This window comes from Macrobrachium rosenbergii, chromosome 12 (genome assembly GCF_040412425.1).
Source record: "Macrobrachium rosenbergii isolate ZJJX-2024 chromosome 12, ASM4041242v1, whole genome shotgun sequence".
Taxonomy (NCBI): domain Eukaryota; kingdom Metazoa; phylum Arthropoda; class Malacostraca; order Decapoda; family Palaemonidae; genus Macrobrachium; species Macrobrachium rosenbergii.
The window spans coordinates 28,055,147-28,081,384 of NC_089752.1; the positions used below are offsets into that span (position 1 = coordinate 28,055,147).

At 41.2% G+C, this 26,238-nt stretch overlaps 1 protein-coding gene across 6 annotated transcripts in view; it reads right to left on the reverse strand.

The window, feature by feature from the left end:
• Window positions 1-608: 608 nt before the first annotated feature.
• Window positions 609-26,238, reverse strand: part of LOC136844469 (uncharacterized) — a 41,494-nt gene continuing 15,864 nt past the window's right edge. For all 6 annotated transcript variants that reach the window (XM_067113735.1, XM_067113739.1, XM_067113736.1 and 3 more), the window contains exons 4-6: window positions 13,371-13,453; window positions 10,619-10,792; window positions 609-2,650 (exon numbers count right to left, since the gene is read on the reverse strand). In XM_067113735.1, coding sequence (XP_066969836.1) covers window positions 2,276-2,650; window positions 10,619-10,792; window positions 13,371-13,453 — 632 coding nt within the window. In that variant the 3' untranslated portion in view covers window positions 609-2,275. The remainder of the gene's footprint in view (window positions 2,651-10,618; window positions 10,793-13,370; window positions 13,454-26,238) is intronic.

A 26,238-nucleotide genomic window follows, 5' to 3' on the forward strand; every position in this document is an offset into this window, starting at 1 on the left:
GAATGCTCTATACAAACATGTTAGCCCAAATTCTAGCTTTTAAGATTGTACTATTATGTACCTAGTTTACTGTTCGTCTGACAAGTGATAAAGCCAATAGTTCAGTGATAGATCAAGTTTTTACCATGAAAATATGAAAGTTTCATCAATAAACGTACCCAGAGGTTAAAACAGTTTTTACACTTGACGGGCAAATAATACTGAAGATATTCTCCTTTTAACGTACAGCACAGTTCTTTGTTTTTATGTTACCATGAGCAGCATTAAAGTTATGCTTGCAATGTGACAACTGAAAGGGTTGATAAGCCTGGTTTGCCACCTGCTAATGGGTTCAGTAAATGGCAAATTGAATGTTCTTTAACAATAATGAACAAATCTTCCTGTTTTGCAATGCACTAATTTTCTAAATAGAAGCAAAAAATTGGGTAATTTGAGATAAAACATTTTTCATAAACGAAAATTTCCCACAAGTCTTTCATAAATAGGAAAATATTACCTTCTCGAATAACTTTTTTTATGAACTGAAATGACATTTTTTGTTGGTAATAAGAGATTCTCTCTTATTTACCTTTCTAAAAACTCTAAACTACCTCTCTATGAAATCCTTCTTTCCAGGATCTAATGTTTATTCATTTACTTGTATTTACACTTCTTAACCACATGTCGTCACAAAATACTCACAGAACAGTATGCATCTTCCTCAAAACAGAATTTCTTTTCAGAACAAATAGCCCCCTTGCTATAATCTATGTCCCTTCCATTTAATGCATTATTTTTACAAAGAATATGAGAAAAATATGTAGCTCCAAGATATACACATGTATACATATTGTATGTGTATTCTTATTACAGTAATCATAAATCTGTTTACATATTGCACTATTCTCTCTTAACCTACTTATAATCTACTGAAAAGGAACAAGAAGACAAATATTCTGTTTCATAAAACTATCGACTTTTCCCTTTCAAAGTGACTAATTCACTGTAAATGTTAGCTTAAATGTACTGCAATAACTTTATAGTTATCATACTAGGAGTATATTCAAGTTAATCAGCTTTTTTTTTATATCAGATGTGACAATAATCTTCACAATAATCAGTTCCTTAAATTATAGTAAAATGCCACATTATTTGATAACATGTCAATCTCTTGTTAGTTAATTTCTATACCTCTAAAGTAAGTCAAGATTATGTGTCATTACAGGTAATGCCATGCTATAAATGTAAGATAGTTTCTTCTGTAAGTCACCGAACAGGAGAAATCAAAAGCAAAACATTACTGTAAAGAATGTATCGGCCAATATATTTTGCATGCAGAGAATTTATTGACTGGTGTTAAACAGTACTGTACTACTTCATTCTAAAGTAAGTAGAATTTGTAAAAAGATTAAATCTACTAGCATCATCCACGAGCTGATATAACACGATTTTATTATTACAGTAAATCACATGCAGATGGATGTCAATCTAAGAGAAATGTCTTTAATCTCTCTTCGTTTATGTCACTACATCTAATATGATTAGTTACATTGCATAAAATCACAACTAGTACAAAAGAACAAATTAAATTACAATAACCAGAGAGAGAAGGATGTAACCATCATTTATAAGAAGTATCTTATAAAATGTTAAAACTTAATTATTTAAGTATATAACCAAAAGTGCAATACTTTTATAAAAATGGTAATATAATCATTCTGTCTTCATCTTACTAAAGAGGTCACTCAATAAATTAACTTGCTCTTATAAACATAATTTAAAAAATTACAATCTTAATTCTACTGACAGGTCATTCTGCAATATGGATAGATAATAGAACATTTGACTGTATGTGATATGTAAAACATTATTCTGTTACGGGAATGCATTATATCTGTTTGTATCATATAGTAAACAACCTACATCCCATCACTATTTTCACCTATCTACCAAACTATCAATAGCTGGAGGATAAGTTGAATAAAACTGGATAGAACTGTACATTAAGATAAGAAATGTCTAACATTCATGTATCGACTTAATACCAAGAGAAGAATCTATGCTTTATACCATATGTTAGAGTATTTAGTTCACAAAGGAACAAAACTACTGCACTGCACTATCCCTGCAAATTGCAAACTAAAATACAGTAGTTACTATCCCTGCAAACTGCAAACTAAAATACATTAGTTTATACTGCACAGTATACTAGAAACCATATTTCCTTAATGCATTTGTTAAAGAGAACCAGAATTTCTGGTAATCACTGACTCATACTGTATCTGTATCAAACCTTTCAGTTATTTGGTAGAGGTGGTTTCTCCATCAAAGGGGCAGCTTCACCAAATCTAAGTGAGTCGCGGGGCATGTTCAAATCAGGATAAGCAGGAGCGCTCACCTGACCTGGAATATTGCCATTCTGAGCATTTTGTATGCTGTCATTCGGAGTATACTCAGGTGGTGGTGAAAGGTCAACACTCTGCATTGCTGCACACCCAGGATACCCTATGCCAGTGGGATTGTAGGCAGGGTTACATGCAGATGTGAAGCTGGGGTAAGGAGGAGGAGGATCATCTTTGGGTCCTGTTGGTAATACCACCATCATTTCATTCGGAGAACGTGAGACTGCTACAACTGTTACACCAAGTTCTCTTCTTTCTGCTTCCTTAAGCTGTTAAAACAAGTTTGGAATGTAAAAAATGAACCATAGAAAATTAAAAGGCATTGGACATAAAACATGCCATTTCACTTACTTTGTATTATCTGATTTTCAATGTTATTTACACCCATAAGCTAAATATAATATGTATTGTATTTCAAATCACTAAAGAATACACTTTCAAAAATGACCTATACCCTTTCAAGCACATGCTATACCAAATCACAGTCTATCGTAATCTTATCCTTCATTTTAAGAACTTGATTCATTAACTGAGCAATGAAAGAAACTCAGCTCAGAAATAAGACATTTACAGTCACATAAAGAATTACTGAGATGACTTTGGTATTCAATAGTATTCATATCATTTCCAACATTATCAGAGATTTAAGGTGTGGTTTAAAAAATGACATTTTTATAATAAAGTTTTATATATACTTACCAAGTAACTACATAGCTATTAGTTTCTAACTATTGCGGCAGCTTAAAACTTGAAACTTGCGGTAACGCTCTATTGTTTGGGTGTAGGTAACTAGACCCTGGCCACTTTTAGGGAAGAACAGGTACAACACAGCTGAAGAGCTCAATTCGTTTGTGCCCTATGTCCATGAGATGGGAGAAGGGAGGGCTCTGATCATGCAGTTACTTGGTAAGTATATATAAAACTTTATTTTATTATAAAAATGTCATTTTTACATTAGTAACTTATCAAGTAACTACATAGGTAATCCCACATAACAGGTGGGATGCATGGATATATAATAGTACCGTACTCAAAAACACTCAGTAAAGGTGATGAATTTGAAGTAGAAACGTAGCTAGCATTGGTGGAATGCTTGTTGTAACCTTACCTGGTGAGAGAGCTACAGCAGGAAGAGAAAGGAAGTCCCCAGTTATCAGTGGGCTTGGTTATTGGCGATCCGGTTTTACAGCGCTTGTCTAGCGACGAAAACTGGTGACTTCTGGTGCCAATGTGCGCCGATTTCTGTTTATTGGTGCTGATAATTGTGTATTGGCACCAATACTGTACATACCTTATAGAGGCACTAATCTCTGGTTATCAGCACTGACAAGCCCAGAAAATCACTATTTTTCAGTTGTCAGCGATTTCCGCTTATCGTCACGCCATCGGAATGGAACCCCCACCGACAACCAGGGACTGCCTGTACTGCTTCTGGTTGGAGCTCATCTCAGCCTGTAGTGATGCGGCAGTAAAGCCGAGGGTCGTCTCTACTTCAGTGGGGAGTCTTGCAGCCAAGGAATACTCCGAAGGCTGACGAAGCATTACAAAATAAAACAAGTGCCCTTGCCCTGGGCGCAGTACAACAAAAATAACCAGAAATTTTCTGTTACCCACGCACTGCTAAAAACAAAACCATCATCCATCCATTAAAAACCACAACTAGTGGGTACTCCAGGTACACAGTACCCCTAGGCTTCCCAAAAACTCAACAACCTTTAATAAGGCGAGTAGATAGAGGAATAGAAGGAATACCCCCATCCTTTGTCCCCCAGTACCATGCCAACCACGGCTAATGGCCCTAAAGTACTGCAATTCTTGTTCACTTTCTTCACATTGCTTAAATAATGAGAAGTGAACACTGATTTGCACTTCCAATATGTTGATTGAAGAATCGTGGAGAGTGATAAGTTCCTCTGAAAAGCCAATGAAGTGGCAACTGCTCATATTTCATGAGCTTTAACCTTGAAACTAGGAAAGACATCCTCTTGAATTTCTGAGTGCGACTCGGATATCATGCTCCTCAAAAAGAAGGCCAAGCCATTCTTGGACAATGGACGTGGGGGGTTCTTGACCGAACACCGTAAGTTATGAGAGGGGCCTCTGATCCTTTTGGTCCTTTTGATATAATGCTTCAATGCTCTTACCGGGCAAAGAGCTCTCTCTTAGTCTGCTGGCCCAAGGATATCCACTAAGTTCTTGATAGTGAACGAATGTGGCCAGGAATCCGAGAGTGGATGAGCAGACCACGTCTCCCTGTGAAAAGCCAACTGTTCTATCAAAGGCCTGCAATTCGCTGATCCTCTTTGCCATAGCCAAGGCAACCAAAAAGAGGGTTTTCCTAGTTAAGTCTCTCAGAGATGAGGAGTGAAGGGGCTCAAATGGAGGGCCCGAGAGCCATTTGAGAACCATGTCCAGGTTCCAGGTGACAGATGTTGACTTCTCTTGCTTTGAAGTGTCCAGAGATTTAATTAGGTCACTTATACAGTATCTTGATTTGTGGAAAAATCCAACCCTCCGTGTCTAAACACAGAGTTTAGCATAGCTCTATAACCTCTTATGGTGGAGGTAGCTAAGCCTTGAGAAGACCTCAGGAACATAAAAAATCAGCAATTTGGGCTACAGAGGTTTTAGTAGAAGAGACGTCATGTCTTCAGCACAAGCTGCGAAAGACTGTCCACTCCACCTGGTAAATATTAGAGGACTGACATAAGCACTTAATGACTACTTCTGAAGCTTCTTTTGAAAAGCCCTTCGCTCTGGCAAGTTTCCTGACAGTCTGAAGCCTGTCAGAGCGAGAGCAGATAAGCTTTGGTGGAACCAATGGAAGTGAGGCTGCTTTAGAAGGCTTCGATTCTGAAGCAGAAGTCTGGGGAAGTCTATCAGGAGGCTGAGAAGGTTTGGGAACCACTCCTTCTGCAGTCAAAACGGAGCTGCAAGAGTCATCGATGTGTTGCTGTGGGATACGAACTTGGTTAATACTTCTCTCACCATACTGAACGGCGGGAAGGCATACACATCCAGGTTCGCCCAGTCCTGGAGCATGGCATCCTTTGCCCATGCCAGAGGGTCCGGGGCTTGGGAACAGTATATGGGGAGGTGATGGTTCCTTGATGTTGCAAACAGGTCTATCGATGGCCCCCACCATTTCCACAGGTTGGTGCAGACCTGCGAATTCAGTGCCTACTGTATTCCATAGGTAGAACCTGTCTGCAGCGACTTAACTCATCCGTAGAAACGTTTAATTTGCCCTGGATAAAAGAATCACGATTCTGGTGCGAATGTTCTTTGCCCAGCGTTGAAGATCCTTGGCCACTTCGTAAAGGGAGTGAGTCCCTCCCCGATTCTTGGGATAGTCCAATGCAGTCATGTTGTCTGAATAGACTGTTACTGTCTTGTCAAATGTTGCTGTCACATCACCATGTCCTGGAAACTTCCATGTTGTCTAAAAGAGTCCCCCAAACCCAGACCCGATGCATCTGAGTAGAAGGTTAGGCTGGGGCTCAGAGGATGCAGTCATTTCCCTATTAGAAATCTTTCTTCTGCAAGCCACCACCGAAGGTCCTCCTTGATCTCGGGAGTGATGTGGAAAATGAAGGAGTCTGGAAGAGTCTTCCTGTGCCAACTGGCCTTTAGGAAGAATTGCAGGACTCTTGTGTGTAGTCTTCCTAAAGGTATGAACTTCTTGATGGATGACAGAGTGCTCAGCAGACTCATCCATTCATTGGCCAAGCAGGAAGGGTGAGATGGGAAGTTTCTTACTCTCTGGGGTTAGGCTTGGATCCTCTTGTGGAATGGAAAAGCCTGAAAATTCAGAGAATCGATCCTCATCCCCAAATAAAGAATCAATTGAGTCGGAGCTAACTGCAACTTCTGTAAGCTGATTAAGAGGCCCAATTCTTGGCATAGGAGAAGAGTCTTCTGAAGGTCCTCCGTGCATCTTCCTCTTGACGGGAAGCGTAGAAGCCAGTCATCCAAATCCAAATACAGAGCCATTTTGCCATGGGGGCGAAAACACGGGTGAAAACTTGCGGAGCTGTAGAGAGGCCGAAGCACAGAGCCCGAAACTGAAAGACTCTGCCCTGGAACACAAACCTCAGATACTTCCTGGAGTCCGGATGTACTGGAACAAGGAAGTACGCATCTTGCATGTCAATCGTCACCATCCAGTCTCCCTGGTGAATGGCTGACAAGACTGACCGGTTCGTTTCCATCTTGAACTTGGTGGTCTGAACAAGAAGTTCAGTGCGCTGACATCCAGGACAGGTCTCCAACCTCCTGATGACTTGGAGATGACATACAGTCAGTTGTGAAAGCCTTCTGTGGTAAAGTCTTTGACTACCTCTACAGCTCTTTTCCTGAGTAGGGACGAGACTTCTTCTGCCAAGGCCAAAAACCTCTCTGAGCCTAATGAGTAGTCTGTTAAGCTGATGGGTGAGGACACTAAAGGAGGTTTTTCCCTGAATGGGATGGAATAGCCCTCTTTGAGGACTTTGACTAACCAGGGTTCTGCATTCCTGGCTTCCCACTTGTCCCAAAAAATGAAAGTCTGGCTCCTACGGGGACACGGAGGACAGAATCCTCACTTGCGAGAGGCTGGTTTAGAGGAAAACTCCTTGGTTGGTTGGGCTGACCGCAGGTTCCTGCACCGGCGGGGCTGAAACTTAGCTCTTCTACCTCAAAAGGGCTGCTGCTGTTGTAGCAGGGAGACTGTTCTCGCTCTGAATAAGACTGAAGTACTTGGCTCCTTGGAACGCTTTGTAGATTACGCTACAAGATCTTGGGTAGACTTCTTCTGCAAGTCTGATGCGATGTGTTCTACTGTAGCTCAAGAGAATAATGCAGAACAATATAAAGATGCAAACAGGAGAGCTGACCTTTGGGAGGAAGTGATGCCTTTTGTGGTGAATGTGTACCACAGTTCTCTCTTTTTGAGAACTCCCATGGAAAATAAAGCAGCCAGCTCTTGGGAACCATCCCTGATTGCCTTATCTGCGCATGAGAGAACTCCTAACCAGTCTGATGAGAAGTTCTCTTGAAGAGTGTTACAGTCCTCAATTTTCTTAGCCAAGGCCCCCACGGTCCAGTCTAAGAAACTGAAGACCTCGAAGACCTTAAACGTGTCCCTGACTAAACGATCAAGTTCTGAAGACGTGAACATAATCTTGGTGTGGTTAAACGCTAATCTCCGCACAGAGTCAGTAAAAATGGGGAAGTCCCCCTGGGAGGAGGCAGAAACTCCCAAGGAAGGAGCTTCCCCAGTGGCTTTGCGACAGGCGAAAGGGAGAGCTGCTAAACACAGCCTTACCAAGATCCCTCTTCTCTGCTAGCCAACCATCAATACTGGATAAAGCCTTCCTAGAAGATGAAGAAAGGACCATCTTTGGTAACCTGGCAGACTCTGCAGGCTGTCTTATCATAAAGGCTGAACCTGGAGACGTCAGGGCCGCTGGAGAGAAAAAAGTTGGGTAGCAGAAAAGGAAGTATTTCAGGAGAGCCGCATACGCAGAAATGGGTTGCTCCTGTTCGATGGCTTCTTCATCTGATGAAATAGAGGAAGGAGTTAATGCCATAGGATCCTGTGTCACTGAAGGCTGCTGCTGCAGAAGTCCTAAAATGCTATCCAAACAGCATTGGATAGGTTCCAATGAAGGATCCGTAACAGCTGGGAGTGGTGCTGAATGCTTGGCTACTGGCGCTGAGAGGACAGGAGGGTGCAACGACACAGGTGGGTGCGAGGATGTAGGGGAACAATTGTACACAGGTGAGCACTCAAAAACAGGTGAACACTTGGACAAATGGTGCTCAGACACGACTGGGCGTTTGGATGCTGCATGATCAAACATTAGCCGCTTGGACACTGGGTGTTCATAAGCTGGGCGCTCAGACACTGGGCATTTATAAGCTGGGTGCTTGGACACTGGGATCTCCGAAATTGGGCGCTCGCAAACTGGGAGCTCGGACACTTGGTGCTTGGACACTGATTGCTTGGCCACTGGGCGTTCGGGCACTGTGTGTTCAGAAACTAGACATTAGGAAACCAGCACTCAGCTGCTGGGTGCTTGGACTGCTTCTTCGAGGAGGAAGACCGCTTCAGTGCCAAATATTGGCGCTCTGTCACTGAAGGTTCGTGAGATTCACGATTGGGACTATCCCAAAAACTGCAGAAGGGAAGCAGACTGTGCTCTTGCTCCCTGGGCAGCTTACAGGGAAGCAGGGAAGTGCACTCAGCAAAAGGAATATGCCTTTTCAGCAGCCTGGAAACAGTCGAAAAGCGCCTACACCCTCTGTCCACACTACAGTCCAAGTAACTGAACGACAGAGCATGCACATCCTTATGGATGCCTTTCCAACAGCTGTCTGCTGAGTCCTGGGATTTACAGACAACAGGCTCAGTTGAGAGGCAACTACCTGTGGGCAAATCCCACCGACCTCCCTTGGACCTCCGGTTTGCCTCTTCCTGGTTTAGGGGAGTTTGACAGGGACCTTTGTCCAGGAGCATCAGTGGGATGAGTACTCAACTCCTCCACTGACACTGCACTTGCACCGACACTAATTATACTCATTTGGCCTATCAGGGCCTTAACGGAAGACCCAATTTGGGCTATGGTATTCACTAAAAGACCAAACTTTTGGTCTATCCTGGCTTTGAGGCTGGCGATGGCATTGGGTTTGGAAGAATGGGAGCCAGGTAATGGAGTAGTTGGAAAAGTCAGACGGCTGGTAATGGGAGAAAAGTAGTCACAGACGTAGAAGGAACAGGTAAATTAACAATTTCCTATTTTGGAGAAGAAACCTGGCTGGCTAAACCCCTAGCTTCAGCTCTAGCAGCCACCTTTCTCTGCCTGTCTCTCTGAAGTTTGTCAAGGTGAGCACCTAAAACTTTCCACTTCCCCTGATCCCAGTCTTTACATTCTTCACATTTAAGGTCAAAAGAACAAATCTGCCCTCTACAATGGCAACACATGGTGTGTGAGTCATATTTAGCAGAAGTTAGTCTGGTATTACAGCCTTTGCTGCAATACCTGATACTAGACAAACTATAATCAGACATAATAAGTCACAACCAGTCAAATAAAGTCTAAATCGAGAACGAGCTAAGATAATGATTAGTGCACTACCAAATCAAAATACTTCACCAAATAAGGCGAAAAGCACAACCATCCGGTGAAATTTCAAACAAGAGCTGCTCAACCAACCAACGATCAATCATTGACCACCAGAAATGAAATGCGCTCTTCAGCTGTATTGTACCCATTCTTCCCTAGAAGTGGACGGGGTCTAGTTACCTACACCAAGACAAAAGTGTTACTATGAATTTCAAATTTTAAGCTGCTGTGATGGTTAGACTCTAATAGCTATGTAGTTACTTGGTAAGTTACTTATATAAAATTTTGTTGTATAGTGGCAGCTCAACAACATTTAGTTGGAGCTTGAATCTGAGGCACATGAGGCATAACGCTGAAAGTATCAGCAAATGATCAAATAATTATGATCATGAAGGGTCCATGGCACCTTATGGTGCCACGGTGGGGTCACAAGACAAGGTACACTGACATATATACATAAATACAGACAATCATTCACAGAGTTAAATATGTTGACACAATTAGCACAGGTCAAACAATGAGGAAGCTATTTGGTGTGGGCAGCGAGACAAGGTGGGTCAAAGTAGTATATGTCATGCTCATCTGACACCAACTTGTTTGAACACAGAGTTATGTTCTCGGGGTTAACATTTTTTTTCCATAAATTTCTGAAACCAATAAATATGTTTAGGCACACCTTATTCTCCATGTCAGTCCAGTAATTATCCAAAACCATTACTATGGGGGTTCTTAATTTCAAAACTCTACTGTAGTTACTTACAACCAGATGAATGCAAATAAGCAATAACTCATTTTAAGGTGAAGGCATACCAGGACTCATAATGCCTCTTATTTCTTAAGAGTATACAGCAGCAGCTTAGAGCTACATTTCCAGTTTATTATCCAATAGCTCTGAGTTCCATTTCGCTGTTGCTGGCTTCCTTCCAAGTTAATACTAATACAGTAATGGGGACAACTATGTTAAGCTGTTCTTTACATATGAACATACAGTAATCCTATAGACACGAGTGTCAAAGTATTTTGTATTTACATAAGGAAATGTATAATTTTCTGTTAACTATTTAAATAATATATGCCAAACACCAAACGAATTACTTACTGTACAGGATTACCATGCAATATATTCCTTACCTCCCAATAGTAAGAAGTCACAACTTGGGTAGAGTAAATAAATGCTACAAGAGTGAAGAGTGTGTCAAAATTCAAACGTGGTGGTGCAAATCCAAGGCCAAGTAAATTTGCAAGGTCCATGAATATCTCAGGAATGACCCAAACCATCCATGGGATCATCATCCTTGATTTTTTCTGAAAAATGGAAGATTTAAAATAAGTTCTAATATTCCAAGGGTTGCAAACCTCTTACCTTTACACCTATATACTTGCCAAAGGGCTAATGAACCAAGAATGGCATTTTCTTAATTTACTAAAGCAATTCTCAGTAATGTTAGGGCTGTCTTAAACCAAAGAAAATTAAATGAGGCTTTGGTCAAGTCTCTTGTTTCCTCAGCTGTTGCTGATATGTGGGATCCAGGTATTAGTATAGTAGGGTTTCAGCAGTGGCACAGCATGTCCTTATCTGGACCTAGGTACAGCATTAGGTCACTTCTACTTTTTGTCCTCTAGATCTCTTGGTGATGTCAGAAGTTCCCCCTAGAGGGCAATTTCAGTGTTTCAGGGGGAATTGTGATCACAGATTGACAGGGTCAAACTGGCTCTAGAACCACACAAAAAGCAGTGTGCATCGGTCCGCACTACTGAGAGGTCACACTGGGCTTTCTCTCCACTAGCTTTTGTGTTTGTGTTAGTATTTTGTTGCATATCATTTGGACTGCACCTTTTGAGGTAGACAATTTTGGAAAGGGGAGGGGATGACATTATAATATATGGTGAAAGGATGCATGGGCCAAAAAATGTAGAGAACCATTGCTCTAGGGCACCTCCACTATTGGTTATGTACATATCATGGAAATATGATCCAGATTGTCCTCTCTCCTGTCCATCTTGCGTGAATGAGTAAGAATGGGGAAGATATGTGGCTGCTCCTGTATGTTCAAAATCTTTGGATCAACTTCCCATGCTTATACTGTGTCTATTTGTATGTGAAATGGTTAACATCAATCATATTTCCTTACTTTTGCATCTGCAGCATTGTTAACAGCTTTGTACAAAATTCCACAGTTCATTTCATCTCCATAGGATCAATATTTTCTCATGCTAATCTAACAAATCTTTCATTATTCACAAGCTAATTAATACCATGATTATTTTCCAGCCTTTTTCACTTATTTCCTTCAAAAAGAAAACTTAGTGTTTTAATAATAAGTGCTTTCAATTGCTGTCTACTTTCAAGTCACTGGCTTCATGGTGATGGTTATTAGTAAGCAGTTACACAATTATTCATAAATCCTGAGACTTAAGCCTCTTTACATTCATTGGTTGTAATCTATTGTGTTTTTCAGTGTTTTGTAAGTGTTTTGCATATATCACACTTAAATTTTTCCTGAGTTTTGTCAATGGTTTCTTGATGGTAAGTTCCTACTGCTAACTAGTTAGTGCTCAGAGGCCAGTTATTATTTGTGCTAACCATCATCATTAGTTTCTTTACAACAGTGTGAGTTAAAGATAATCATCACTATACTCCAGTTACAAAAGGTTGAGCCTTGAAGATTAGCATTGCTGCCATTTTCCTTAATCCCATTCAAATTTTTCAATAAAAGAGCAATAATCTGGTGGATGTAGCATTTTTTTGGGGAAGTGTTGCTATTTCTTTGTGTATAGATGATTAATACACAAAGATGATTAAGTAAAGTGATGGCATGTCACAATGAAAAGGGGACTGTTTATCAACTCTCTCCATTTATCAATTTATTAGTACAAAAGCAAAACACAAAAATCAAACATTATACTTGGACCCTGCTGTACAATACAATGGAGGGCTCTCCTTAACACATCCTTACTCCTCAAGATCAAGAAATAGCCTATAACTTTCTCTGGAATTTTAAATTGGAAATGGAAATGCATGCTACAGAGTATCCATTAGATCAAGTCATTCATGAGTTACAGTACATACTTAAAAATGATGTCACTTTTATGTAAAAACAAACAGCTGGGCAGTATGCTCAAATATGTCCATTCTCAGGATTAACCTTAACTCAGACCTTGGACCATTTTGGATTAGGATTAAATACCTCCTTTGGTAGGATGGAAAATATGGCAATGCTTCTAATTATAAAAGAGTTTCAACCCTTCATAGCTAGAGTATAGTTTCTTCACTGCACTGCGAGTAAAAGATAATAATCATTAGTTTCTTTCCTGCTCTATGAGTGAAAGATAAGTTGATTATATTCCCACCATAATATTACAGTATTATTTTTTGTTACTATGAATTTTTCTGGGTGTTCCTTCAAGGAATTAATGATATTTCACTGTCAATGGGTAGGCTATTTTCTCATAAAGAATTCTGTTTATTTTATGATTTTGTAATTTTTTAAAGGGTGTACACAAAAAATATAGTTTTGTTTTATGAAATCTCTGTATTAGCTAGTCAAACAACAGTGGTTATACGAATCTCCACTGTGAACAAAAAAGTACACAAAGCTGGAGAACTTGTACACATCCACATTTCACTGAAATATAAGGGGAAATGAGTACACTTGATAAAAAATATAAAGAATTCACAATTGGGAGGTGTTATCCACCATTCAACAGCTACATGGCACTTAGTAAATTCTTCCTTATCCAGGCATTAGGGATACTGTATGTGAAAAGAAGAGGTCTGCATTTGCATTAGCACAAACACTATTACTAAAAGATGATATCAGATACATATTTATTTCTAAAAAATCTGGAAATCTGGAAATTAAATGTATCCAACACTACTTACCCTTATCACTCCCAGGACCATCATGACCGTCACCATAAAGAAGACAGATAGTACCAGAGCAATTATTGTGAGTCTAACACGGACTGAAACACAACACACAAAACATTAATTGAAATGCTCAATTCAATATACAGTGTCTAATATTTGGTCTTGTTAAAGTATGACCAAATTTGCCTAGGTGAAAAATATTATTCTAGCTATTATTCAGTTCCCAAAAATCTCCTCTATCTGTATACAGTATCTTTATTTTTTTTTTTAAATCTACAGCATACAATCTTCTAAGTCTCAGACTATTCAACTTCAGAGAATACTGAATTGCTAACAGTACTTATTTTCATTTATCTCCAGCCTGTTTCCTTGCTGCTTAGTGAATAAGTGGCGGTAAAGTAAATAAAAGAGAGAGAGAGAGAGAGAGAGAGAGAGAGAGAGAGAGAGAGAGAGAGAGAGAGAGTTTAATTTCTAATACCCATTACTCAGCCAGGCCAGCAGGCTCAGTGCTGTTTGTATGCTGAGTAACTTCATGGTTATTAAGATTGCAAGGATAAATGCGTATTTATCCAGGAAGCACAACTGGAACTGGTAGCAGCATAACTTCAGGTGAAAAATAAGGTGCTGACTGACTGGAGAGTAGTAAACAGTAGGACACTGCTTACCAGATTTACATAAAAACAGAGCAATATGATTGTGGTGTTCCTTACAACAACCCTAAACAGAACTTGAAGGAATATGAGTTAAATTTTATTTAGAACTGCAGAATGCTGCAAATGAAATATCAGAGAGATATAAAAGTGGTTGTTGATGATATTGCAGGGTCCCACATGGACCTACATGATTGTCCATCTTACCTGGCCACCCGAACTTGTACCCTGTGGGTATCCACTCCTCACAGCGAACATCTCCTGACATGCACGCCGGGCACGCGTGTATAAGAAATGCAGCCAACAGCCTACACTCTTTTTAATGTATACTATTGTCCATAATCATGTCACGTAAAATGTATCATTCCTACTGAAAGCAATACAATGTCAGCTTTCCAGCTATATTTATCAGAACTCTGTCCATAACTTGTATATAGAATTATGTACCATTTTTCCATTCTCAAACAAACACAGTTGAATGTATGTTAATCTCTATTTTGTTCACCTCGTGCCAGGCAGCTGTATGTAAAGCTAATGCTGAACATACTGTATACTGTAAGCACTAGTAATGCTAAAAAATTCATTGGTCAGACAAAGACCTATGCTATGGCTCTGAATTCCGTAGCCCCTAAAAAAACTCAACCCAGCAATGTAGATCCTTTACCTGCTGTAAAAGTAAGAACTCCTGAGACTAAGACCCAGTCATCTGGTCTAGGTGCTCAGCCTGCTAGAGTTGAAGCACCCCTCTTTAAGGAAGATGTGCCTACTTATACAGCAAAATCATCTCCAATGGATGAGACCTTCCCTCCGTCTCTCCCATCTCTCATGCAACAAGAAACCCTTCCCAAAGAAATGGGACAAGAACAAACTAAAGTTCCAAAGAGAGTAAGAACTCCTTCATCCTCTTTGCCACCTGCTCAAAGTATGGAAATAAATAAGTATACCTTAGTTTTACCAGACCACTGAGCTGATTAACAGCTCTCCTAGGGCTGGCCCGAAGGATTAGACTTATTTTACGTGGCTAAGAACCAATTGGTTACTTAGCAACGGGACCTACAGCTTATTGTGGAATCCGAACCACATTATAGCGAGAAATTAATTTCTATCACCAGAAATAAATTCCTCTAACTCTTCATCAGCCGGCCGCGGGAATTGAACTCCAGCCCATCGAATGACAGTCTGAAGCTCAACCGACTCGGCCAACAAAGTATGGAGATTCCCCAAACCCATAAAAAGTGTAACAAGAGTGAGGCCAACAATGAGGGTGCTCCTGCCTCAGTAACAGTCAAGGAATCAAGTTCATTGGATAGTAAGAAAATAGTAGCTGAAGTCCACTCTGCTCCGTATCAAAAAGCTAATACAAAAATATAATGGAGCTAATCATAAGCAACATATCTTAAGACAATCCAAAGAAGCTCCTATAAAGTCCCATAAGGAAAATAAATCAAAGAAATAGTATAGATTACAGTGGAATTATCCTTGGCAGATCCTAGCACTAAAAATTCAATCTGGACATTTTACAATGGAACTGTAACGAACTCAGGACTTGTTCAGAAATTCTAAAAGTATTACTGCATGAGCATAATCCAGGGGTTGTATGTCCCCATGAAACTAAATCAGGGGATGCAGTATACAATCTGGGTCTAATCTATGAGATCTATAAGATAGCCCCACTGATGGGGACTGTGCCCATGGAGGTGTTGCAATAATTATTTCTAAAACATTGCAACATTTTATTGTTCCCCTGAACACGCAGCTTCAAGCAATTGCTATCTGGGCTACTTTTGACTGTAAAATCACAATCTGCTCTCTTTACCGTCCCCTGAGATGTAGGTTCACTCTTAGTGACATTCAAGGTTCAATTAATCAATTTCCTTCTCCTTTTTGACTACTTGGTGATTTTAATTCTCACAATCCATTATGGGGTGGTAATTTTTCAGACAAAGAGGTAGGATCATTGATGACATTGTTGTTAATAATAATGATCTTACACTTTTTAATGATGGTACTATGACATATAATATCTATACAGGTGATTCATCTGCTATATTCTTAAGTATTTGCTCTTCTTCTCTCTATCTGGATTTTAACTGGTCTGTAGATGAGTTTCTTCATGACAGTGATCACTTTCCTATTCATCTGAAGTTTGTGAGAAATGTCCCCTCGAATTTTCCTGTTAAATGGAAGGAAAAGGAAGCAGATTGGGTCAAATTTCTAGAAGGTACTGTATTAACCTATCCCAAGAATTTGAGTCCTTCAAGTCCCATATAAAGACTTATGAGTACTTTGCCTCTGAAATGTTGAATAGCGCTGAAAACTCAATACCTAAGACCAAAGGGAAACAAACCATGCAGACCTGCTGTTCCATGGTGGGATAAAACTTGTGGTAATTTGAGGAAAATTACCAGGAAATGTTACAGGTGTTATAAATCCAGTCAATCTGCAACAGCAAAATTTACTTACCAACTAGCTATGGCAAAACAGAGAAAACATTTTTAAAAAGTAAAAAGAGAATCCTGCCTTTTTTATATAAATGGCATAAATTCTAAGACCACATCCAGGTTAATCTGGAAAAAGATAAGAAAACTAAGTGGCAAATACATTCCATTGCCAATGTCTTATCTGAAAATCAATGGAGACCCTGACACCAAGCCTGATGAAGTTGCTGAAAAACTGGATGAGCATTTCTCTGAAGTATCAAGTTCTAGGAACTATTCAACTTGGTTCCAGAATATTAGGAATTCAACCATTTCCCTTAATTTAAATTCTGGAAATGGTGAATCTTATAATGCCAAGTCAACTTCAAGGGAATTAATGGATGCTCTATCAACATCTGAATTGACATATCCCGGGAATGATAACATTCCTTATAGCATGCTTAAAAATCTTCCAGATTCAGCTAAATCTTATCTTCTTAAAATCTTTAACAAAATATGGGACACTGGTATTCTTCCCCCTTCTTGGAAGATTGCAGTTGTTGTCCCCATTAAGAAACCATTGAAAGATCCACATCTTCCTACAAGCTATCGACCAATATCTCTTACAATGTGTCCAAATTGTTTGAGAAAATGGTGAGTTCTATGCTAATATGGCATCTAGAGAAAAATAGTTTGTTATCATCTATCCAATTTGGCGTCAGGAGAAATCGTTCCACTCTGGATCCACTACTAAGATTATCATCCTGAATTCAGCAAGTTTTCTCAAAATGCAGTCAGACTATTTGAGTCTTCTTCAGTCTTGAAAAAGCCTATGACACCACTTGGCATTTTGGTATTATTAAGCAGCTTCATGACATGGGAATACAAGGTAATATGTTAAATTTCATCAGCTCATATCTAGGCAATAGGTATATCAAAGTCAGAATTGGAAATACTGTACCTTGTCTAATGCTTTTGAGCTGGAGGAAGGCATCCCACAAGGCAGTGTATTGAGTGTCACCTTATTTGCTGTGGCTACAAAGAGCACTGTTGAATGTGTCTCACCTCCAGTAAAGGCATCTTTGTTTGTATATGACCTTGCTATATATGTCACTAATTATGATGCTATTGCAGCTTGTAATTTCTTGCAAAAGTCAGTTAATGTAATCAGCAATTGGGCTGATGACACTGGTTTCTGCTTTTCCCCTTCCAAAACTGGGGCAGTTCGTTTTATTAGAAGTACTCGAGAGGAAACCATTCCAAATATTAAGCTGAAGGACACTCTAATACCATATGAGGAGAAGGTGAAGTTTTTAGGGATGATTTTTGATACGAAGCTAACATGGGATAGTCATACTGACTGCTTGAAAATTAAGGTAAAGAAATCCTTTAATATTTTAAGTTTCCTCAAGTTTTATAGCAAGTGCAAGCAAACTTAAGGAGTTGGATGTAGCTCATCGCGCTGGTCTAAGAATATGCTCTGGTGCATTTAAGACATCACCAGTTGAAAGCTTATATACTGACACTGAAGAGAGGAACTGGGACTGTGGTAAATGATCAAATTATGAGGTTCCCCTGAAAACCCTGCAGCATCCATTCTTAACCAAAATGATCCACATCCAAGACTTTTTATGTAAGAATTAATGCTGCAGTTGACAATGTGTCTATTAAAAACCAAAAAATTAAGGCAATAGAGTACATTGCCCTAAGTTGCCTCCCTGGTTGACCCCAGAGCCATCGGTCTGTCAAAAAGCTGCTGTTAAAAACATCAATTAAAGTCCAGGAAGTGAAGGCTCGTTTTCTTGATCATGACCAAATACATTCGGGTTCTGTTAAACTATTCACTGATGGATCAAAGGCATCAAGTGGCGTTGGTTGTGCTGTTGTTCATGGTAATAGCTCATATGTGGGCAGACTATCTAATAATGCCCCTATTTTTACAGCTGAACTAACTGTATTAGCCAATTCTCTTTGAGATTGTTTCTACTCTACAGGGTAATACTCCCGCCATATACTCAGATTCCTATAGTGCACTCAGGACCATTAAGCAATATAACCTTAAACATCCAATTAGTCAATATATTCAAGAATGGTTGTATAGGCTTGCTTCCAAATTCAAATTAGTCCATTTTTGCTGGGTCCTTGCCCATGTAGGCATTGTAGATAAAGAACTTGCTGACCATGTAGCAAGGGATGTCATTACTAAAGATGACATTCTATTCCACCACATTCCCGCTACTGATATGAAATGGACTATTTGCTCATACATCAAAAATAAATTGAAAGTGCATTGGTCTTCTCCCCTTCTGGCCAACAATAAAAAGTAAAGGAAGATCAGACAAAGTGAGTAACTTCGTAGCGGAGGAGTACTCCGATTGCTAACAAAGTATGAAGTAAACTTTGCAACGAAGGAATCTCCGATCATTAACAAAGTCAACAATAAAATGCTCCTGCCTAGGGTGCAGTACAATAAAAACAAAACCAGAGAAATAGTCACCTACACCACATATAAAAAGCATATATAAATAAATAACTACCACCTTACACAGAAAAAACTGTTGGGCACTCTAGGTACCATGTACCCTCCAGGCTCCCCATGAACTCAACACCTCCACAAGGTGAAAAAAAAGTAGGAAGTGTTGCTTCCTAAGTTCCCTTCCCGAACACTACGCCAGCCATGGACAATGGTCCAAGTGTACTGCAATCTTTGTATGTTGCCTCCACGTCTCACAAATAATGCATAGCAAAAACAGTTCTACATTTCCAGAAGTAGTCTGTAAGATCAAAGTGAGAGAGAGATTATGCTTAAAAACAATTGATGTAGACACTGCTCTCATGTCGTGCACTCTAACCTTAAGTCCAGGCAGAACGTTCTCTCCGATTTGAGTGTGTGCTTTGAGGATCAGGTTCCTTAAGAAAAAAGATAAAGAATTTTTAGACATAGGTCTGGCTGGGTTCTTAACCGAACACCAAAGATTCCTTGCTAGGCCTCTAATCTTCTCTGTCCTCTTGATGTAATGTCTAAGCGCTCTTACTGGGCACAGACTCTCTCCTCTTCCTCTGGACCCAGGATGTTCAATAAACCTTTAATACCAAAGAAACGAGGCCATGGCTGTGAAGAATTCTCGTTTTTTGCCAAGAAGCCAAGGGTAAGGGAACAGACCACATCACCTTGAGAAAAACCTATCCTTTTGTCTATTATATGCAGTTCGCTCACTCTTCTCGCAGTGGCTAGTGCAACCAGGATCGAATCTTGAGTCAGACAGCCACTTGAGGACTACATCTAATGACCAAGAGCATACCTCCTCCTTGTCAACCTCGGACGTGTCGAAATACTTAATAAGATCTGAGATATCCTGGCTGGAAGAAATGTCTAAACCACTTTGTCTAAAGACTGAGCTAAGCATAGCTCTATATACTTTTAGCGTAGACGAAGAAAGGCCCCTGGTGGATCTCAAGTAAAAAAGAAAGTCAGCCACTTGAGTTATAGTGGTTTTAGAAGAAGAGATGTTATTCTTCTTACACCAAAGTCTAAATACTGCCCACTTTGCCTGGTAGATTTTGCTAGTAGAATGTCGTCTACATTTAGAAATAGCTTCTGCCGCAGCTCTTGAAAAACCTTTTGCTCACAAAAGTTTGCACAGTCGAAACCCTGTCAGGGCCAGAGTGGATGTGTCCCGATAAAATTTCCTGTAATGGGGTTGTCTGAGTAGACTTGGGATTGTTGGAAGAAGGCGTGGGAAGTCTACTAGTAGTTTGAGAAGCTCCGGGAACCACTCTTTTCTCGGCCAGAAGGGAGCTATCAAAGTCATCCTGGTGCTCTGATGTGATTGGAGCTTCTTCAGAACCTCCCTCACCATCCCAAACGGAGGGAAGGCAGACACATCCAGTCCCAACCAATTTTGCATCATTGCATCATTGCATCTGTCACCCAGGCTCATGGATCCGGAAATGGTGAGCAGAACAGAGGAAGATGGTGGTTTTTCGATCCACCATTGGTTCTCCCCACAACTTCCACAGGTCGGAGCATACTCGACAGTCCAGGGTCCACTCTGTTGGGATAATTTGTTTACGACGACTGAGTTCATCTGCCAATACGTTGCACTTCTGAAGGAACTGAGTTAACAGTTGGGTTCGGTTCTGCTATGCCCAAAGAAGGAGACTCCTGGCAGTCTCGCAAACGGAGAATGAGTGAGTCCCCCCTTGGAGTCTTACATAAGCCAAGGCTGTTGAGTTGTCCGCATGCACCGTAATTACTTTGTCGTGTACTTCCTTTGCAAAATGTTGCAGTCCCAAATGGATGGCTTTCAGTTCTTTGATGTTTATATGCAGAGCCTTCTCTTGTTGGGACCACACTCCCCAAACTTCTTTTCCCTCCAGGAGAGCTCCCCAACCTATGTCCGACACGTTGGAGAAGAAGTCTAGGTCAGGGTTCACTACCACTTTCCCTCCGAAAGTCTGCTTGCATTGTTCCACCAGCGCAGGTCCTATTTTATCTCTTGCATTGTTGGGAAAATGCATAAGTCCTGATTTATCCTGCAATCCCAATTGACTCTTAAAAAGAACTGTGGGGGGTCTCATATGCAGGCTTCCCAACCTCACAAACTGTTTGATCGACGATAGAGTGCCCAGGAGACTCATCCACTGAGTGGCTGAACACTTCTGTGGGGAAAGGCAAGGGTTGACTTTCTTGAGGCAGGCTTCTATCCTTTTTGGGGAGGGAGAAGACTGAAAATTCTGAGAGTTGATCTTCATCATCCCATATATATATAGAATCTATTGAGGGGTCAGTTGGGATTTTTGAAGGTTCAACAGCAAACCTAGATCCTGAGTCAAAAGCAATGTCCTTTGAAGGTCCTCCATGCATCCCTCTCTCTTGTGGGCGAGCATATTAACCAATCGTCCAAATATAGGGAAATGTTCACTCCCAGGAAATGAAGCCAACTGGCCAATGGGGCAAGAACTCAGGTGAACACTTGTGGTGCTGTTGACAGGCCGAAGCATAGCACTCGAAACTGGAAAACTTGATTTCCACGAACGAATCTCAGGTACTTCCTTGAGTCTTGTTGGATGGGAATGTGGAAGTAAGCGTCTTTCATATCAAGAGAAATCATCCAGTCCCCTCGATGAATGGATGATAGGACAGACTGGACTGTTTCCTATGAAACTTTGTTTTCTAAATGTTCAGAACGCTCACATTGAGTACCGGTCTCCATCCTCCTGTGGCTTTTGGTACTACAAAAAGCCTGTTGTAAAAACCGCTGGACTCGGTATTCTCTACCACTTCTATTACCTTCTTCTTGAGGAGAGATGACTCATCTTCCAAGAGGGCTAAATACCTCACTGATCGTATGGAGTATGCTGTCAATTTGACGGGAGAGCTGGATAAAGGAGGTTTCTCTTTGAAGAGGATAGAATACCCTTCCCTTAATACTTCTATCACCCATTGATCGGCTCCTCTCATTCTCCAACTTCCCTAAAAAAGTTGGAGTCTGGCTCCCAAGGGTGCATGAAGGACTGAAGACTCACTTGCGGGTTGCAGGTCTGGTGGAGGGTCTCTTGGCCGCATGCAAGGCGAAACATACAGAAGTCCGCGGTCTTGACTGTGCTCTCTGTCTGCCTCCTTGAAAGGGTTGGGGCTGAAGAGAAGGTCTTGTGTAGACTTCTTAAGAAGGTGAGAAGCCGCCACTTCTACCGTTGCTTGCGGAAAAAGGTGTGTATTATCCAAGGGCGAGAAGAAGAGAGCTGATTTATGTGATAGAGTGATGCCCTTAGATACAAATGAAATCCAGAGTTCTCTCTTCTTCAAAATCCCCATAGCATAAAGGGAGCAAATCTCAAAAGAACCATCTTGAATTGCTTTAACAGCACAGGAGAGAACACTCCTCCAATCAGCAGCAATATCCTGAGGCAGATCCGAATCTCTGATCTTCTTTGCCAAGGCCCCCTACGGCCCAATATAGAAAACTAAACACTTCAAACACCTTGAACATGTTCTTAAGCAAATGATCAATCTCCAACACAGAGAACATGGTCTTTGCTGAAGCAAAAGTCGACCTACGGGCCGAATCAATGAGGCCAGAGAAGTCCCCCTGGGAGGAGACAGCCACTCCCAGGGAGGGGGGCCTATCCAGTTGCATATGACCTATAACTCCTGGCTGAAAGGCGGGAAGGCAGAATACTAAAGCATGCCCTGCCCTGGCGTCTCTTCTCCGAGAGCCAGAGATCCACTTCTCTCATAGCCTTCTTAGATGAAGAAGATAGAACCACTTTGGGAAGTCTCAACAAATCCCTGGGTAAGTCTCTCATCATAAATGAGGAAGGTGGAGAAGAAGGGGCTGTCGGAGTGAAGAAATCTGAAAAATTATCCAGTAAATAACTCAGTGAGGCAGCATAAGCCGATGGGGTGGAGTCCTGTCCTAAATCTTCCTCCTCCAATGAGACCAGGGACAATGAGGGGTCTTCAGGCGCTACTGAAGCAGAAGTCAACTTCTCAAGAATACCCAAAATATTGTCTAACTGCTTCTGCAGCAGTGCCATGGAGGGGTTCAATCTGGGAGTAGACGAAGAAGTAATCGAATAAGTAGGTGAAGAAAACTGGGGTTTCGATGAGGAAGTCCGTAAAACAGGAGTGGGCGTCAAACAATCCTGGCTCTCGACCGAAGGAGAGTGAGTTGGTGCCGAAAGGTTTTCTGGCGCCAAGCGATGCGGGTGCACTACTCGGCGCTTCATATCTTCTGGGTGCTCAGCTACTAGTGAACGCTCAGCTGCTAAAGAGCGCTCAGTTGCTAAAGAGGTGTCCTCGATCCCAGACGGGCGCTCGAAAGATGAGCGTGAACTATCATGAGAAGGTTCCCTATTGGCTGAAAAACTTGTCCTCTTGCTGGACACAGATGATGGTCTGGTAGCTACTCCCATTTGCTGTACGACAGCTGCAGACTACCTGATCATTCCCTGAACCTCTTGCTGTAAAACTCAGGGGGCATGTCCCTGGGAGGTGCTTGCCTTTTCAACGGGCGAGATTCATCCAAGAATCTCCACTGGCACCTGTGAGAACGGCTAGAATCTTCCAAACTGGACGAGAGATTATGAACACTAGGCACACCTTTCCAACGGCTGCCTTTGGTCGACACCCGAGGTGACACAGGGGCGACTGAGGGGGTGACTACCCGTGGGCAGACCCCCACCGACCTCCTTTGGGCCTCCAGTATGCCTCCTCCCGGGGCTGGGAGAGTATGGCAGTGACCTTTGCCTAGGAGCATCAGTGGGACGGGTAGCCACCTCCTCCACAAACACATCACTAGAACACTTTGCACTAAATTTGTCCACGAGGACACGCATTGAATCACCCAACTGTGCCACGAGGGAACCAAGAGCGGAGATCGGTGGTGCAGGAGGAGGGCTGAAAGTAGGAGGAATTACTTTAGGAGGAGAAGGGAGAGAAGGAATATTAACCTCACTAGATTCCTGAGTCATGTCTAGAGTAGCTAATTTAACCACAGCTCTAGCAGCTGCTTTTCTCTTATGATCCCTTTCTAATTTTGCTAGGTGAGAAGTTAATGTCTACCACTTTCTTTCATCCCATCCAGAGCATTCCTCACAAGTCAAGTCAACTGAACAAATTTGTCCTCTGCATGTCGTACAAAGGGTTTGTGAATCGTAACATGCCTTAGTCAAACGAGTATTGCAACCCCTGCTACAACACCTAATACTCGATATGCTAGAATCTGACATAATTACTAGCTAACAGAGTCGAAATAAAAATGAGTCAATCTCCTAAGAGAACAATAGTCAAAATCAGGAAAAGTACTACAGTACATATAAATCAGTCAAGCAATACAAATCCGAAGGCTACCGAGCTGAAAATACATCACCAAAAGGTAAGACTTTCAAGCCAAAAACCAAAATCAAGCTGCTTCTTAACACTGGCAGAAACAAAGTGAAGATCTTGGCTTAGTTGTTTCTCTCTTTCACCCCGAAAGTGGGTGGGGTAGTCACCTACAAAAACAAAAAACTATCACTACCGCGAATTTCAAAATCGAAGCTGCCGTTGAGTTAGAAACTTAGCTAAGTAATTAATGGGTAAGTTACATATATAAAAATTGTATTATGTCATCTGAGAATTGGCCATACTCAATTGAACCACAATTTCCTTTTAGAGGGGGGGAACTGCACCAGTCTGTATACAGTGTGACTCTCCTCTTACTGTGGAACATGTTATTACACTGCCATAGGTATGCTGCAGCATGGCAAAGACATGGGTTAGTGGGCAGGGACATAGCAGAACTGATTGGTCCTGATGTAGTTGTTGATAACATTGTTGCATTCCTTAGAGACATTAACCTCTAAAATAAAATCTAATACTGTACTGACCTCTTGGCATGTTGCCAAGTGTAGTATATACACTTGCAGTTGTGTATATAAGCATGTTTATATATATTTTTTATTTTTTACTTTCTTTATGCTGTCAGGGTTATATGAGTATCCTAACTACAAAGTTATAATTTTTTTATGGGGAATACAGTTTTTTCCAAATATCAACTGTTACCATAGTTTTAAAATCTTTTTTATTTAATTTAATTTATAACTTCATTGCCATACCTATCCATCTCAAATCAAATTCACAATAGTGCTGAATAATCCCTCGGATTCCAGTGCTTGGCTTCAAGCCTAAATTTCATATTCAATTCCACGAACTGGCACAGCCAGACTGCCTGGGAGAATGAAGAGAAGAGCGTAAGTGCCTGGTGCCAGGTGAGTCCTGCGGTAGGAGAGTGCTTGGTGTTTGCGAGCTCCTGGTGTCAAGTGAGTGTCCGGTGTCAGGTGAATGCCTGGTGTCAAGCAAGTGTCTGATGTTGTCAGGTGAGCACCCAGAAGCAGGCAAGCACCTGGCATCAGGAGAACGCTTCTCAGAGAATACCGAATCCTCCTGCAAAGGAAGACTACAGGAAGATCCTAGATAAGGATCGCTAAGAGTACACAGCCTCCAGCAAGGCCTAGGGGATTCAGAATCAAATATCGAGTGAGTGCACTTACCATTACCTAGCATATCTACCTCCTGCCTACACAAACTTTGCTTGATCTTGTCGCAAATATCTTTTGGTGACCTAGCACCACCCTGTACATGACATGCACAAGGTTGGCCAGAAGATGACAATGGGCACAAACCACTTCCACTCCCAGACATATCTCCACTTCCCTGTACCTCCAATAGTAGGTGTGTCACAGCGTGTGCTTCTTGCACCTCCTTATACTTTAAATGAACCTTCATTGCATCATCTGACCAACCAACACACTGATCACAGCGACTGTTAAAGGAACAATCTTTGTTCCTACATTTAACACATAAGTTGTGACCATTGTAAACTGAAGAATAAGCTGGGTATTACACCCTCTTACCTTACATACTCGAAACAACTTGTGTTTATCTACTTTGGATGATATCCTGTATACAGGCAGTCCCCGGTTATTGGCGGGGGTTCCATTCCTGACAGTGTGACGATAACATAAAATCGGCAATAACCAAAAATTGGCTGTAATAGTGCTGAAATCCCTGCTTATCAGCGCCAATAACTGGAGACTGGCACATATCAGCGCCGAAAATCCATTTATCGTCATCGCTAGACAAGTCCCATAAAACCGGATCGCTGATAACTGAGGCCGTCAATAACCAGGGACTGCCTATAATGACAAAAACCAAGAAAAGCCAAACCATATCCAGAAAATGGTCTAACTGTCAACAAAACCAAGTAAAATAACACTTTCCAATGTGTCCTCGGGGGCCATCGACAGAGAAAATCTGAATTGAAAACT